A 16987-nucleotide genomic window follows, 5' to 3' on the forward strand; every position below is an offset into this window, starting at 1 on the left:
AAATTAACTCAAAATTGATACAGGATCTAACGATTTAAATCTATAGAACTAGAAGAAAACATAGGAGAAAATGTCAAGACTTTATAGATTTGGCAATGAGTTCTTGAATATGATGCCAAAAAGCACAGACAAAAGGAAACACAGACAAGCTGGTCTTCAGCAAAACTAAAAATTTATGTATCAGAAGACACCATCAACAGAGTGAAAAGCTAATCCATAGGAGAAAATATTTATAAATCATATAATTCATATGAGATTAAGAGATGCATATCCAGAATGTATAAAGAACCCTCACAACAGCAAAAACCAAGTAACCCAATTAAAATATGGATAAAGGACTTGAACAGATATTTCTCCAAATAAAATATACAAATGGCCAATAAGCACATGAAAAGATGCTCAAATTTCTAGACCTTATGTGCTCAGCTGCTCGGTTGTATATGACTCCATTGACTGTAGCCCACCAGACTCCTCTGTCCAAGGAATTTTCCAGGCATGAATACTGGAGCAAGTTGCCATTTCCCACTCCAGGGGATCTTCCTGAACCAGGGATCAAACCCATGACTCCTGCATCTCCTGCATTTGCAGATGGATTCTTTACCACTGAGCCACCTGGGAAGCCAGACCTCAGGAGAATGAAAATTAAAATTACAATGAGATACCACTTCATACTTATTAGGATGACTGTTGAGAGAAAGAGAGAAAGAGAAAGAGAGGAGGGAAAAAGAGGAAGGAAAAGAGGAAAGGAAAGAAAAGAAGTGTCAGCAAATTTGTAGAGAGAAGTTGGAACCCATGTGCATCACTGGTGGGAATGCAAAATAATGCCACAGCTGTGGAAAATAGTATGGCAATTCCTCAAAACATGAAACCACATGATCCAGCAATTTCACTTCAAGGTAGATACCCAAAAGAGGTGAAAAGCAGAGACAGGAACAGATATTTACACATCCACGTTCATAGCAGTTGTATTCACAATAATCAAAAGGTGGAAGCAACCCAAGTGTCCTCTGATGAATGAATGGATAAACAAAATGTGGTATATGCATACAGTGGAAAATTTGACACATACTACAACTTAGGTGAAGCTTGAAAACATGTTAAGTGAAATAAGGCACAATAGGACAAATGTATGATTGTTCTTATATGTGTGACTATTCAGGTTCATAGAGACAGAAAGTAGAATGGCTGTTACTAGGGACTGGGAGAAGAATGGGAAGGGGGATTTATTGTTTAATGAGTACAGAGTTTCAGTTGGAGAAGGTGAAAAGTTCTGGAGATAGATAATGGTGATGGTTGTACAACAATGTGAAAGTATTTAGTGCTACAGAAGTGTACACTTAAAATGGTCAAAATGGTTAATTTTATGGTACATGTATTTTCTCATAATTAAAAAGAAAAGAAAAAAAATGTTTAACCTTCTCCCAAATTTTATTTTGATTTACAGCTAAAATTGTGTAGAAGATGCTGTGCTAAGCTGCCCAGAGGCCACTTTCAGGGCTGCAGGACTTGCTTCTCCACATGGGAGGATGCTCTCAGCCAATCAGCCTCAAGAGGTTGCCCTTGGCCACAGAGAGCTGCCTCTCCCAAGATCAGGCTCTGTTCCCGAGGTAGCCTGAATCCAAGGACCATTCCATGCAAGGATGTTACAACTAGCTCACAGCTCCCAGGGTCTGACTGAGGTCTTGTGGGGCCTGCAGCGGGGCTCTACTTCTCCCTCAGTCCAACCTGTTTGCTTCCCTTTTCATACAGGTGTTGCAAGCACTCTCCAATAAATTCCCTGCAAAATATGAAAAGGAAGGAAGGAAGAAAAAGAAAGATAAAAGATCCAAAACGACAATAGCACTGCTGCATTGATTCTGCCATAAAAAAACTCTCCTAACAACTAGATAAATACATGATGTAAGACTTGAAATATGGCCCTTGAAGTCATCAGTGCAATGGTTTCTGTTTGCCTCTGTCCCATCCTTGGTTTTTGTGGTTACTATCATCATTCAGCTGGATTGCTTGATGAGTGTGCACATGTCCTTAACCAGGGCCTGAGCAGCCTTGATCAGTGAGGGAAGCATGTCAGCGACCTAAGCCTCATCACCCTGCAGAACCTAGAAGTCATTTCTCCTGTCAACCAGATCAGGAATACGAGAAACTAGGAGGGAGGTCACTCCAGCTCTGTGGTCCCCTTTCCTGGATCACACTCCCTCTCCAGGCTTGCCTCTCATTCCCCAGTCTCTCCTAGCCCCAGGTCACTGTCTTTAGCTTTGGTCATAGGCAACTGTGTTTCCCAGAAACTATTTCACGCATGTCAAATGTGAAACTGAGTTTCTTGCATATGTGTGGGCCCTGAGATTATGCCTTAGTTCTCCTTTTCAACACCAACATAAAAGAAGGCGTAAAGGAGGAAAAACATCCAAGAGGGCATTTGACTCTAGACTAAATTCATTTTTCCAAGTATTCTCAGTTCAGTTCAGTTCAGTCGCTCAGTCGTGTCCGACTCTTTGCGACCCCATGAATTGCAGCACGCCAGGCCTCTCTGTCCATTACCAACTCCCGGCGCCTACCCAAACCCATGTCCATCGAGTCAGTGATGCCATCCAACCATCTCATCCTCTGTCGTCCCCTTCTCCTCCTGCCCCCAATCCTTCCCAGCATTAGGGTCTTTTCCAATGAGTCAACTGTTCGCATGAGGTGGCCAAAGTATTGGAGTTTCAGCTTCAACATCAGTCCTCCTAATGAACACCCAGGATTGATCTCCTTTAGGATGGATTGACTGGATCTCCTTGTAGTCCAAGGGACTCTCAAGAGTCTTCTCCAACATCACGGTTCAAAACCATCAATTCTGCGGCGCTCAGGTTTCTTCACCGTCCAACTCTCACATCCATACATGACCACTGGAAAAACCATAGCCTTGACTAGACGGACTTTCATTGGCAAAGTAATGTCTCTGCTTTTAAATATGCTATCTAGGTTGGCCATAACCTTCCTTCCAAGGAGTCTAAGTTAGACAATAAGGTGATGGTGATGGTGAACAGGAGTTAGCAGCCAACTGAATTGACTTTATAGCCTAATGATTAAATCCTTATAGTAAAGAGAAGAAAAGGAAACCTGCTTTCAAGTTTCCTTCTTCCTCAGGCTTGCCTTTCTCTCCTTGTCCTTATCACACTTGTGCTCCATCCTCCTCTGAGAGTGGTCCACATCCCCAGCTACTCCTTTCTGGCCAGTCTTCCATTCCTGGGAAAGTGATCTCTCCCGTTCCCTATGAATGCTGCTCTCTCAGAGACCATTCATGACTTTCCAACAGTCAAGTCCAGGAAACTTTTAAGTCTTCTTATTTGACCACTTCAAAACTTTCTTCTTTTCATTTGGTGGCATTATAATGTTCCATTTCTCTATCTCTCTGACCGTGTTTTCACTATTTCTTTGGCAGTTCCTTCCGCCCATAGTTTAAATATTGATGGACTCTGGGCTCCTCTCCATCTGACTGTCCATCTTCTGCACATCTCCACTTGGATGTACCTCAAACATCTCAGAATGCGCATGTCCAGAGCTGACACCATTGCTCCTTGGCTTATTACCTTGTCCAAGTCTGCCCTTTCTCTTCCACTCCTGGTCATTGTCACCAGCAGCTACTTAACTGCTCACACTGGAAGCTTTGGCATCATTGCTGTCTCGATATCTTTGCCAGATATCCCTGAGTTAGAGATGTCTTCTTCGGCTCCCTGTGTACGCTCAGTTGCTCAGTTGTGTCTAACTCTTTGCGACCCCATGGATGGTAGCCCACAGGGCTCCTCTGTCCATGAGATTTTCCTGGCAAGAAGACTGGAATGGGTTGCCACGCCCTACTCCAGGGGATCTTCTGACCCAGCAGTGGAACCCTTAACTCCTGCGTCTCCTGTATTGCAGGCAGATTCTTTACCGCTGAAACACAGGGAAAGCCCTCGGCTCCCTTGCACAAAACGTTAATCCTCCCCCTGAACTCCCTATTCCTGTACCCCTCTTCATCGCCTTTTGTTTGCTCATATCACCACCTGCATGCTATTTGTCAGTTAATTTCTATCTTCCCCATAAGAACAGACGTCTATGAGGCAAAGATTCTCTTTGGTCCACTGCTATGTCCTGAGTGTCTAGAGCAGTGCCGGGCACCTAGTTGATACTGGATAAGTATTTGTTGAGTGAATGAATGAATGAATATGTATTTGTTGAATGAAAGCAACTCTGAGTCTTCCCCTGCCTTAGACTCCAATCTTCAGAAAGTTCCAAAGTCCCACTGTTTTTGTCTTGGAAATAGTTCTCAAATCTGTGCCCTTATTGACTTCTTCTCCAGGGTCACTGCCTTGGATCAGGACCCACCCCTTTCAGAGCACTGCTGTGGCCTCCTGGCTGTTCTTGCAGTGGCTGATTTTATAGTCCATTCTCTGTTTTACTAGGGAAGCTCCATCTCTGAAACAGTCCTGAGTGTCTCCTTCCTCTGCTTCAGTGCCTGGATATTCGCTCGATAGATACTCTTTACTGTGGACCTGACAACCTGGGGCCCCCCTGGGGAAAGAGGTCTGAGTAGGGACACAGTTCTGTCTCATTTCAAAGTGAGGTTCAGGAAAGAACTGTCACCCAGAACTCCGAGATGTGGGCACTGACAAGTGGAGAGCTGACGGATTGGACACAAGCGACGGATCCTGTTAAAAGAACACAGGAGAGACACATGGAGTGTGGACTGGAATGACCGTGAGCCAGAATTCTAGAATGAGTCATCACAACAGAGAACAGCAGCCTTACAGGGCAGGGAGGGGCTGGAGAGAGACAGAGAGGGGAAAAAAAAGAAATTCAGTCATGCTGAAGTGAGATAGGATTTCCACACCTGCCTGTGTTGAAAAGCTAAAAATAGGGACATTTGGGGAAAAATCGTGAGGAATCTTTTAATTCCACAGATAGGGGCTATAGGGAAGGAGGTTTGCAGAGAAGGGTGTGTCTCTCACTCTTGGTAAAATTAGAAATAGAAAAATTGTATTTTAGGTATCCCAACCTTCACTGTTTTCCTTGCCCCCTCAGGCCTGTTCTCCCCATATTTCCCTGCTGTCAAAGTCTCTTCCTTAGGAAAACGTCTAATATATTTATCCACTTAAGTTTACAAGGCTTGATGTGACAATTTTACATGTTAGCCGAACCTCATCTCTGAAGTCAAAGATGCTTGGCTTCAATACAGCAACCATTAAAACAACAACAGTAACTATATAATTCATTGTACCCAGCACAGGGCTAAGCACAGTGGTTGCTCAATAAATATTTATCAAAAAACTTCAAAAAGCATTATTTATATTATCAAACTCTAGACACAATCTAAATATCCAACAATGCTAAAACCAGTGAAGAACTTTGGAGATGAAGAAATATTACATTGCTATAAAAGATTTCAAAAGACTTTTTAACAACTTGGGGAAATGCTTATCATGAGATGCTAGGGAAAATGAACAGCATTCAAAGCTCTACTAGACTATGTCAATGATAAAAATCATATGCATTTACAGAAGACTTAAAAAAGCTGTGGGTATCTCTGGAATCTGTGGGATTTGGGGGATATTTTTAGTTCTTTCCACTTCCATGTATTTTAAAATTATTTACAGTTGGTATGAGGGAATTATTACAAAGCAAATGCTGTGAAAGATAGATTTGGGGGAGGAAGCCCTTTTTAGGGGCCCGTGTATTTCAGTCTGTTGGTGTGGCTGCTGCTGCTGCTGCTAAGTCGCTCAGTCTGTCCGACTCTGTGTGACCCCATAGACAGCAGCCCACCAGGCTCACCCACCCCTGGGATTCTCCAGGCAAAAATACTGGAGTGAGTTGCCATTTCCTTCTCCAGTTGGTGTGGCAGGCCTGATCAAATATACTGGGGATGGGGTGGGGGAGTGGAGAGTGCAAGCCTCTCCAGTAATGGAGGCTGGCTGGTTAACCAGCAGAGAACAGGTTTTAAAAGTGTAATACAGCAGTGGAAAGTCTGACCTTTGAAGAAAAATGGAGTGCATGGTGATGTTGGTACACTGGTGCTTTGAACACAGGCAGGCAGCCTTCCTCTGGGAGGGTTTCTCTGTGCTAGGCTAATAGGCTTGTCCAGCAGCTAGAACACTGCCAGCTCCTGATTCTACCTCACCTTTTGTTCCTTAAACACTCGAGCCTTGCTCGGGTGCTGAAACATACCTATTTTCACCCTACTCCTCCACCCTGTTCTGTTTAAAATACAGCTGGAAGATTCATCGAAACTCTTAGTGTTGGTACCTCAGTGATGATCTGTATTAAAGTCTTTCAGAACTGAGGTTGTATGCCCTTGTAAGAAAATACTATTTAATACAGTGTCTATACCATAAAATCTACATTAAAAAATCTTGGTTTATAACAGAGTTCATCATTTGTAAACAAGAAAACATTTTCCTTCAGTTATTTCTGAAAAGCCCTTCTAAACATCTGAGTTTTTCTCCTCACTTCAGTTGCTTCCCATCTCCTTCCCTTGGGATTTGTTGCCTCTCTGAGGGAGAGCAAACTTCACTGCCAGTATCGAACAAATCGATAAGCAAAACCCAAACCAAACCCCACGACAGCAATCCCCATCCCTCTCCAAATTTCTAATTTCCTGCACTTAAAAAATGAAGTCCTAGGCTATTCTTATAATTCAAGGATCTTAGGATCTAAATGGAGGATTTGCCAACTTTGAAACCCTACACAAACCTAAGAATTTCTTTTTATTATCTACTAGTTATTAAAGTACCCAAGCTTCCTGATTAAGGAAGGCTGGACAGCATGAAGGACCGCGGAGGCTTGGGAGAATTGTGAAAAGAAGAAATCCCAGCTCTGCCTGGAAGACTGCGTGTGAAAGAGCCCGACTCCTCCGGCGGCTCCAGGCCACGTTTTGCAAGCGGCCGCATCTGCCTCCCCTGTCTCTCTTACCTCCTTGATGTGAGGCACTATTTGTGGCCGGCGTGGTGGAAGGACACAGTGAGGTTCTCACCCCCGCCCCCCGCCCCCAGCTCCCATCCCCAGTTCCATCAAAGCGAACCCGGGCCAGCGCAAGGATCTCCGAGTTGCGAGTGTGCTGAGGCTGGGACTGTCACTCATTCTCCGATCAGCGCGTGAATGCATCTCGGCAGCGGCTGGCAGGAAACAATTCTGCAAAAATAATCGTACTCAGCCTGGCAATTGTCTGCCCCTAGGTCTGTTGCTCTGCCGCCGTCCACACTCGCTGCAAGGGGGGGGCAGAGAATTTACCACGGCAAGAACATCCCTCCCGGCCAGCAGATTACAATGCTGCAAACTAAGAATCTCATCTGGACTTTGTTTTTCCTGGGAACTGCAGGTACATTTTCAAAATTATTATTCTCAATTTGATTTGCTCATTGCCCCCTGCCGCCTCCTCGTCCCCCGAGGAGCGCTGTTATTTGGGGTTGTTTTTACGTGGAATGCTAAGGGTGTTCATTTTCCTTGAGCTGAGGAAGGAGCGCGTCGTCCTTGCAGACCAGCCGAACCCCGCGCCCTCCCCGGCTGCCTGGACCGGGACAGCCTCCCCGCGCAGCGAGCGCCGGGCGCCCCTCCAGCGCGCCCGCCCTTCCCACTTTGTGTGCCCGCGGTGCTGGGAGCCGAACCGTCCGCTCCCGGGGACGCTGCGGCCGCGCCGGCGATGGGCAGCGCTCCATCCCCGAAAGCGGGCGGCGGGCGGCTGGGCGGGGGATGCCGTAGCTCGGTGGTGCAGCCGCACGGGCTCGGCTTCCGTGGGGAAGGGGTTTTCAGCCCCGGCTCCGCGAAGAGTGAACAATAAGGCCGGGGCAGCCGCCCGCGATCGTTATTTCCCCGGGTCTAATAAAGTGGGACTCGCCGCCTTTGCGCCTACCCCCTTCCCTCCCCGCCCCGGAGAAATAACGGTTTGCAAAAATGGGGCGAAATGGGCAGAATCTCAGGGCTGTGTGGCCGTTTGTTGCACCTCCCTGTCGATATGACGTTAGTTTTTCATTTGCCAAATTGCTGGTTAGTTGCAAAGCCTCCTCTCGGCCCGGAGCAAGGAGGGATGGGAGGGTCGAGCGCTGCGTTTTGACAGGAGGAAGTGCGGAGGGGCGGAGGGCGAGGAGGGCGTGATCGGAGCTGCCTGGTGTGTGTGTGCGCGCGTGTGTGCGCGCGTGTGCCTTCACACGCACCGCGAGCCCCGTGTTGCACGGTGCGAGAGAAGAATGGCAGGTAGCCTCTCGAAACACCTCGCCCCAGTCTCCTTTCTTTGGGCGAGGTTCCCGATCCTGGCAAAGTGCGAACAATAGGGGCTGAGAGGAAGACAGTAGTGATGCTCCCGCGGGTGGCGGGGGCCGCGCCGCCGCCCAAAACACCTTGGCGGCCGGGAGGGAGGTGTTTTTTTTTTTTTCATTTGGGATATTTCCATCCTAGCCTCCCTGGAAGATTCTTCTGTGCGTGCCCACCCTCCCCTCCAGCTGCTCGCCCCACCCCACCCCACCCCGCCTCACCCCACCCCACCCCATCCCAGGATTTGCGTTTTGGAGCTGACGGACAGGAATAAAGGAGACGGGGCTGCAGAGAGCTGGGTGGGGTGGGCAGACATTCTGGGCTGGGGGTGGGGGGCCGTGTGCTGGGAAGCGCCCTAGGAGAGCCAGGCGGAGGGGTCTGTGTGTTGCGACCGCCGCTGCCAGTGCCGCTGGAGCGGCCCTAGACCGCCGAGCCCGAGTGCGGGAGAGCGGGCCGGGGAGCACCCAACTCGCCCCCTCCCCGGGCGGCACGAGAGCCGCGCGCGGCCTCCGCCTCCTGCCAACTCGGGTCCCTTCTCCGGCGACCAATCAGAGAGAGGCTGGCTGGGCGGGAAGCTGCGAGAGGCTTTTTATTTCGGCGCGGGTGGCGGCCTGGGGCTGCCAGCACGGTCTCCCGGTGCTCCAGCCTAACTGTCTCGCTCAACCCCCAACCCCAGGCCGGGAGGAACCCCTCACTGCGGCCGGTCCCCCGCCCGGCCCGCAGTTTCCGAGGAGATAACATGGAGTCGAGGTGGTCACCGGGAAGTCTCCCGGCCCGAGCCGCCGGTGCTCGCCCACTCGCGCCTCCTACACGCCGGCTTGGACCATCCCTCCCGCCCCTCTGGCACACACACGCGCACACACACACACACACACACGGGCTCGCGCGCGCACGCCAAGTCGTCTGGGCCGGAGCGTGTGGTCCGGGAGGGTGCAGAGGCTGGGTGCACCGATGCGCGTGCGCTGACCGGCGCGTCTTGGGCCGGGGGCGACGCCGGGGGCGGGGCTTTGGTGGGGGGCGAGCCTCCCAACGGGGGGGCCAATCCCGGGTGACCCCTGGTTCTGTGCCCACTGCCCGCTAGCCAGGGGCCGCCCTGTCAGGTCTTCTCACGTCGTGTCGGTAGGTCTCCGGCGCGCGACTGATTTCCCTGCACCGCACGTGTGTGTGTCATTCTGGGGCCTCTGTCCCCTAGGTTGGGGCATGACCGTACAGACCTGATCTTTGAGGGGCCCTGGGGGATCGCTCAGCTGTCCTTTCCAACCACGTGATGGGTGTAGCTCTTCGTGTTGGGATTCCCCAAGGAATTATAGCAGGTACACGCCCAGGGAATCCCAGATTGGATGGTCTTGGCTGCCAAGGTGGATTTCTGACCAGTGTTCTTCGGAAGGAAAGCATCCTCTTTTGGGGGCCCTAGTAACGTGAGGATGGAGAGAAGGCAGAACGAACGAGAAACACATGCAAGGTTGCTTAACAAAACAAAGAAGTTGAGCGGTTTTCCAACGAGAAATAATTTTCCATTAAAGCATTGTTTTCACCATTAAAAAAAAATGTCGAGTTCAAGTCAGAGGGTCAGGACAGAAACAAAAATGACAGAGCAGTCTTTCTCCCTCTGTCTCTCCCCCCCCCACACACGTTGTGCTCTGGGTTTTTTTGCCTCCCTCGCTCTCTCCCTCCCACCCACATACATACACACACGTTTTACTCTGGTTTTTTTTTTTTGCCTCCAATATTCTAGCATCTCCAGGGACAATGGTAGTTAAGTCACTGCACGGCTGGGAACACATGAAAATTTAAATGTAAGGTGTGTTCATCTTAATATACCCAAGGAATCGTGTCTGCTGCCCCTCTGTCATTTTGGTGTCTTCTGCTCCTTAGTAATAAAGTGAAAGGCTGTGAAATTACAAATTTGAGTTTATCGTGATGCCAGTTTTAGATGTTTTGTGGAAAAATTGATTGAATAATCTGGAATGGTTGTTAAGTCATATGTTTATTTGATAATTTTTGCAATTCTCTGCCAACTTGGAAGAGTCAGAAAGTCATCAGGACTGATTTTCTAACAAGTAGCACCAGATTAAGAACAAAGAGCACCTTTGCTACCCAAAAGCTAGCTTGCATGTATATATAATATATAGCACATATTGATATCATTCTCTAAAGGAATTAAGATATGTTTCAGCAGAATTTGCTGTCAATACAGTTATGGTGAGCTAAATTTTTTTTTTATCGGTTTTCATTTTAAGATCAGTAATGTATGTTTCTGAACAAAGTTTAATGGAATGTGATAGAGCTGTGCTGTGCTTAGTCTCTCAGCTGTGTCTGACTCTTTGCGACCCGAAGGACTGTAGCTTGCCAGTCTCCTCTGTCCATAGCATTTCACAAGCCCACTGGAGTGGGCTGCCATTTCCTTCTCCAGGGAATCTTCCCGACCCAGGAATTGAACCCTCAGCTCTTGCATTGGCTGGTGGATTCTTCACTCCTGAGCCACCAGGGAAGCCCATAGTCTAAACTTACTGTTTTTTAGAGTCAGTTTTTCAAGAAGCTTCCCCTGTCTTCCCCTGACAGATTAAACTTGATGACATCTTTCCAGATACCTTTACCCAGAATCTGTTTTTTTTTTTTTCTTTTTTCAAAAAAATAATGTTAAAATAGCAGAAAATAGCAGGACACATGCTTGTTCCATAAGGTGGCTCATAGAAGTCTCAATGCTAATTGATTAAGCTGTGGGTTTGTTGATATTAAATGGTGATTGTTTCTTGAGTTTGATAGTTCAAGAATTAAAGTAGTAATTGTTTGCAAAAAAATTCATGGTGTGGATGTGCTGTTTTCAAGGACTGTAGGTGCTTAGTCAAAGCAACAGTAAGAGAGAAAAAAACCCCAAATTTTGAGAGTTTTGCATAGTACTTTTCTTTAGAATACATTTATCATTAATTAGCTTCCTCAGATAGGTAATATGTCATTTAATGAAAGTGATCTATATCTGTACTTTTTTTCTGTCACAGGGAACATCCTAATTGCCTTTCAAAATAAATAGCACCATTTTATCATTCAAATACTAATCTTTTGACATGACAGATGTTTTTGTTTGCTGCAGAACCCAGTTTTGTAAATTACAGACAGTATCTTGAAAACTTCACACTGCTCGAAATAGGGACTTCAGAATTTCTGATCCAAGCAGTGAATCTTTTAAGGTGACAAAGCCTCTATTTAATATTAGTTTGATGAATTCCCCATGTTTACGTCTTCACACTTAAAGAACTGGGGCTGCTTCCCAGACTGAAAGGGACTTCAGTGCTGACGGCAGACCTCCAAAGATATTTTACAGACAGTCCTTCCTGTCTTGGTGAAAATAAGTGACTGACTACTTGTTGCTAATGAACGATTTGAACTTTCCCTGCTGAGCTTGGTTCTGCGGTGCTGGAGAGCAGAACCAATTGGCAGGGAGAGGAGAGAAGCGATTGGCACCTGCCCACGTCAGTCTTCTGGGAACAGTCACTCTGGCAGGAGACAAAGGCATTTTAAAAAGGCTCTCCTGTGCTGTTTAAGTATTGAGCTTTTGAGCACACACATGTCTTATTCTGTCAATATAAATATTTTAATGTAAATTCCATAATTGATAATTCTTCAGTTTAGGTATTACTAGATAATTCTTCAATTCACCTAACAATATATAGGCTAAGAAACTTCTGGAATGTTAAAAGAAGGGGCAGGAAATTATACATAGCACTTTTTCTAATCTTAAAAATGAATTACAAATTAAACCGAATTGAAAACATGACTCAACAGGCCATATAATGATAATGGCCGTTTGAGGTTTGAATCAAGAAGGCAAGGTTAAGATTCCTTTAGTTAAAAAGGAAGAAATAATAAGATTCAGAGGAGGTTTTTATACATCTCTTAAAATACTCAACGAGGCTTTGAGCAGTATTGTCAGAGTTGGCCTCTTAGGAAGAGTGAATACCCAAGGACCTCTCCAAGTCTTGATGAATAGGTTTCTGTGAGATCCAGAGTTTCTCATATGAGAAAACTGTGTAGTGAACCTACTATCAACGATACAGGCAAATGTACGTAATTACTGTAGAGTGGTACAACGCGGAGGTCAATCTGAAGGTCAGAGACATGTCAACTCTAGCCCTTTATGTTACTGCATCTTGGTGCCACACTTAAAACCATTTGCTGATGTACAGGGATGTAAATTATTTGGCGTTGCCGGTGGTGCCATTATGTCCTTTTATTTCACGGTGTTGAAACGCCGTCTCTTGGCTGAAGATCCTCATTAGGAGCACTGCTTTTTGATGTTGGTGTGGGTGCCAATGGCGGCCTTTCAGGCACGTTCAATACGTTACACTTGAAATGCTGTTAGGCCATGTCTACATGCAGCCACTGAGTTCACTGTTTTCAGTTAGACAGCCACACTTTTTCCTTCCTGCAGAATTAATTTAACTTCCAAGCAATCACTCAAAGAAGACTGTGCTAGAAGAACAAAACATTTGGTCTATCTTGTGTATTTGTGTGTGTGTGTGTTTTAAAGGTTTTAATAAACCTGTTAGGCATTCTTTTTCTCCAGATATATGTAGATATGATTGCCTTTCAGTTTAAAAATTGCCTTGCTGGTGGGACTTGAAAGGCTTTTGTCTAACCTGTGTACCACTGGATATGCTCACTGAGTACGTTTTGATTTGTAGCGGCAAACCCTGGCAACATCTGGCCCTGTTTTCCATTCTTTACCATTCCTGAGAGATCAGATTACCTCACCATTTAGGAATATTCATAGTAGTGTCACACCAGTAGGGATTGGGTTACAATAGGTATTCTCTTAAATAGTTCATCAAATATGTTTATTGAGTGCCAGCTTTTTATCATCAGCTCTGTGGGGAATTACAAAGCACTGTGATGACCTAATTTCTGCTGTCAAGGAACCCTGCAAGTAGGAGAGCCTAGAGATTAAGAGTGGCCAGTGGCCCTCTGGTGAAACCCCAGGCACATGGATCCTTTATTAGTTGTCTGATCCCGAGTGAGTCAATTCAGTTCTCTAAGTTCGTTTCCTCTTCTGTGAGATAGGAAAATTAGCAATACCTCCTTGTTAGAGACCTTGTGAATATTTTAGAATGCTCATGAGCTGTGCTTATTAAGGAGAAAGAGAGGTATATATGAATCTAGAAAAAAAATTATTCAGACATCATGCTCTCTTTTTAGATAGACTTTAAAAAAGGATGTTAAAGTGCTGTATTTCAATGATTAGAACTAGATTTTTAAAAATCTTGTTTTAAGTACACCTGCCATGTTGTTGGTTATGAATACTTCAGAGAGAAAGGGGTGTTAGGAGGTTGAACGTTGTTAGCAAAAGGATTCATCAGGGTTTCATGGGGCCGAAAGGTCTGTGATTTTGAAGGCAACTCAGAACTCGCTTGCTTTTGACCATGAGCACAGGTCACCAGACCTGCACCGCTCCCCGAGCCTTGGAAGGAACCCATGCAGCTAAGGAGTCCATGCAAACATCTGACCTGCCATGACAACTGTGTTGGCTTGCTTGGGCCCACTTGCCTGAGAATACAAACTTAATTGTTCCAGTGTGTTAAATAAGTACCTCTAAAGGTTGTTTGTGTAGTGCTTTGAAGATGAGAACCATGTATCAAAATCAAATTTATTTTTGAAAAAAAAAAAAATCTATTTGACCTATATTTTATAGACCGTCTTTAGTGAGAACCGAGGTGATTAAATATGTGTCACTGCTGATATGTTTATAAATTACAAACTGGAATAAAAATAAGGTAATTGCTCTTATTACTCAGATGAGTCAAACAAAAGTGCCCTATTGGTAAGGCTGGAAGAGGTTTGCCAACTAAAGGCACAGGGTACTGGAGAAGAGAAGAGACTGAAGATTTTGTTGTGACCGTCAGAGGGGATAAACTGGATGTGTAATCCTAATAAGTATATCTTATTAATCATCTGTATACATTTCACAGAGGTTTTGATCATTCTGTCTTTTAATCTCCATATCTTTTATTGGGTGAATATTAATCAAGTAGGTACTGGGTGCTGGATGCCAGGAGTGCAGTGGTAAACTAAACATATATCATCCCTGTATAGAGCTTCCATTCTAACAGTGTGCAGGAATATAGACATTAACAAAGTAATTCACACACATCTTTATAGTTACATATTCTGATTAAAAACTAAGAAAAGGAGCAAGGTGCTATGAGAGATTATCAGGGGGAAATCCATCTTTGGGTAGTTGGGGAGGTAAACAGGTAATGTTGAAAAAACTCTCTGTGAAGTAGGAAGGACAGATGTTCCTCTTAGTTGAAGGCATGGTTGATTGACTGCTTAACAAATCTTGGTTGAATCACCACAGACATTCCTGACTTGCTCAATTCAGAGAACTTTCCTGAGACCTTGTGATGGTCAAATAGTTTCAGGAATTGTGCTGGGTTTCAGTTATGAAGTCGAGTAAGATGTGTCTCTGCTTCTAGAGCTTACCATCCAGTGTGAGGGAGACATCCTGTACTTATAAATATAGACATGAATTCAATACCATTGGAGCACAAGGAAGGAAGCAATTAATTCGGCTTGGGGCTCCTTTGAGGTGGGTAAGGGGCGTCAGTTTGCCTTCAGTGGATGGAGAAGGAAGAAGAGGTGATTCAGCAGAACCAACGAGTAGAGACGTGGATGTATACAGTTGTATCTGGGGAACAGTGTGGGGTGCTTGGGGAGAAGTGACCAGAGATGAGGAGAAAAAACTGTTCTCTGAGGCCAGATTATGTTAGGTCTTGAAACGGAAACTGAGGCTAGGAGAGTAAGTGATTTACTCAGGTGAAGCTGGGACTGTAACTTACTTTCTTTGACTGCATTTCATCCTTTTCTAAGGTTAGGATAATTTGAATACATATGGTATCAGCCAGGCCTCCCCGGTGGTTCAGCGGTAACAAATGTACCTGAAGGCAGGAGATACTGAAGACGCGGGTTTGATCCCTGGGTGGGGAAGAACCCCTGGAGTAGGAAATGGCAACCCACTCCAGTGTTCTTGCCTGGAGAATCCCACTGAGAGAGGAGCCTGGCAGGCTACAGTCCATGGGGTTGAAAGAGTCAAACACAACTGAAGTGACTTGGCACAGCATCAGAGTACATGCCAAGCAAAGGTGAACTTGCTTGGCTTCTGGATCTGATGGAAATGAGGGGGGAGTGGTAAGGCAGTATTAAGAGCTTTGGAGTCTGACAGGTCTAGGTCAAAGTCACTGTCACTGACATTCCATGAGTTGCTGCATTTCTGAGCTCGCCCCTTCTCTGTAAAATGGGAAAAGTGACACCTGCATTATGGGTTTTGGTGAGCTTAAATAATTCCCATATGTAAGATAGGTCATATACAGTAGGTACTCAAAGCTGAGCACTAAAGAATTGTGCTTTTGAACTGTGGTGTTGGAGAAAACTCTTGAGAGTCCCTTGGACTGCAAGGAGATCAAACCAAATCCTAAAGGAAATCAGTCCTGATTATTCATTGGAAGGACTGATGCTGAAGTTGAAGCTCCAATACTTTGGCCACCTGATGCAAAGAACTGACTCATTGGAAAAGACCCTGATGCTGGGAAAGATTGAAGGCAGGAGGAGAAGGGGACGACAGAGAATGAGATGGTTGGATGGCATCACCAACTTGATGGACTTGAGTTTGAGAAAGCTCTGGGAGTTGGTGATGGACAGGGAAGCCTGGCATGCTGCAGTCCATGGGGTTGCAAAGAGTCGAACATGACTGAGCGACTGAACTGAATGTGACTCAGTATTTCTTTTTAAAGTTCATCCTCCATAGAGGTTTTGTTTGAAATGGTTATTAAACAGGTGTGAATGGGATGTGCAGAGTTTTTGCTGGAAGCCGAGGGGGAAAAACAAAATACATTAAATGTATTATACTGGTCCTGCAGAGGCTTTCAGATGGCTGGGGAGAAAACACTTACTTAGTTCATACGGTAGGAAATCCTGAAAGGTACTATGTGAGTTAGTGCCTAGAGAGAAGGAGGCAGGCAGTAATTGTGAGAATTATTCAGAAAGCCAAAAATCATCTTAGTTGGTTTTCATGTCTGGAAAAAAGATGCAGCAGAGCTACTGATCTCAAGCTCCGGGGACACAGGATAAATAAGAGGAAGGACCAGTTCTCTGTAGGAGATGCATCTAGCTGGAGGATCCTTAGCATTGAGAAGCAATGAAAGCAGACTGGATATTGGGACAAGTCTTATTAAAATCTTAAATGCTAAACAAAGGAGGGGGTGCTACTGGAGATGTAAGAGAAATCATTTTTTAAAATATTTAAGGATATAGTCAACTATAGCAATGGAATATTTGCTGTGTTAGGCTTTGCATTTGATGCCATCTGTGAATTAGCAGAGAAGTAAGTAGGGCCTAATCGGTCGAGATCATTGCAGTCCTTAAAGGGAGTTTTGGTTTTATGTGGCAAGCACTATAGGGGCTGGACAAAATTGTGAGTTGGTGAAAGGATTTTTTGCTGCATTATATAAAATCAGCTAGATGATGAAGAACTTAGAGGCTAGGAGATAGGAGATCCAGTTAAAGATGCTTTGAAGGCCTGTGAAGTGCAATGAAAGTCTTTTAAGAGTAAGAAGATGTGTATGTGAAGAAAGCAAACAGTTAGGCTTAGATTTAAAAGATTTGGGTTCAGCATTTGGCTCTAGTCTAGTTAATCTATGAAAGTTGCTTAATATCTTCGAACTGTAATTTCCTTATT

The 16987-nt window shown here is 45.3% G+C and overlaps 1 protein-coding gene and 1 long non-coding RNA gene across 8 annotated transcripts in view; one reads left to right on the forward strand and one right to left on the reverse strand.

Moving 5' to 3' along the window:
* Window positions 1-1409: 1409 nt before the first annotated feature.
* LOC145527183 (uncharacterized) lies at window positions 1410-4707 on the reverse strand. Its single transcript, XR_014069559.1, has 2 exons — window positions 4345-4707; window positions 1410-1777 (listed from the first exon to the last, which is right to left on the reverse strand). It is a non-coding gene; the product is annotated as an uncharacterized LOC145527183 (long non-coding RNA).
* Window positions 4708-7086: 2379 nt separating this feature from the next.
* NCAM1 (neural cell adhesion molecule 1) overlaps window positions 7087-16987 on the forward strand; it is a 357436-nt gene continuing 347535 nt past the window's right edge. For all 7 annotated transcript variants that reach the window (XM_081544728.1, XM_081544720.1, XM_081544725.1 and 4 more), the window contains exon 1: window positions 7087-7330. Coding sequence is in view for 6 of the 7 variants with exons in the window: in XM_081544720.1 (XP_081400846.1) it covers window positions 7279-7330 (52 nt within the window). In the remaining variant the exon portion in view is untranslated. The remainder of the gene's footprint in view (window positions 7331-16987) is intronic.

The sequence above is a fragment of the Giraffa tippelskirchi genome, chromosome 11 (assembly GCF_054371585.1).
Source record: "Giraffa tippelskirchi isolate mGirTip1 chromosome 11, T2T-mGirTip1v1.2.pri, whole genome shotgun sequence".
Taxonomy (NCBI): domain Eukaryota; kingdom Metazoa; phylum Chordata; class Mammalia; order Artiodactyla; family Giraffidae; genus Giraffa; species Giraffa tippelskirchi.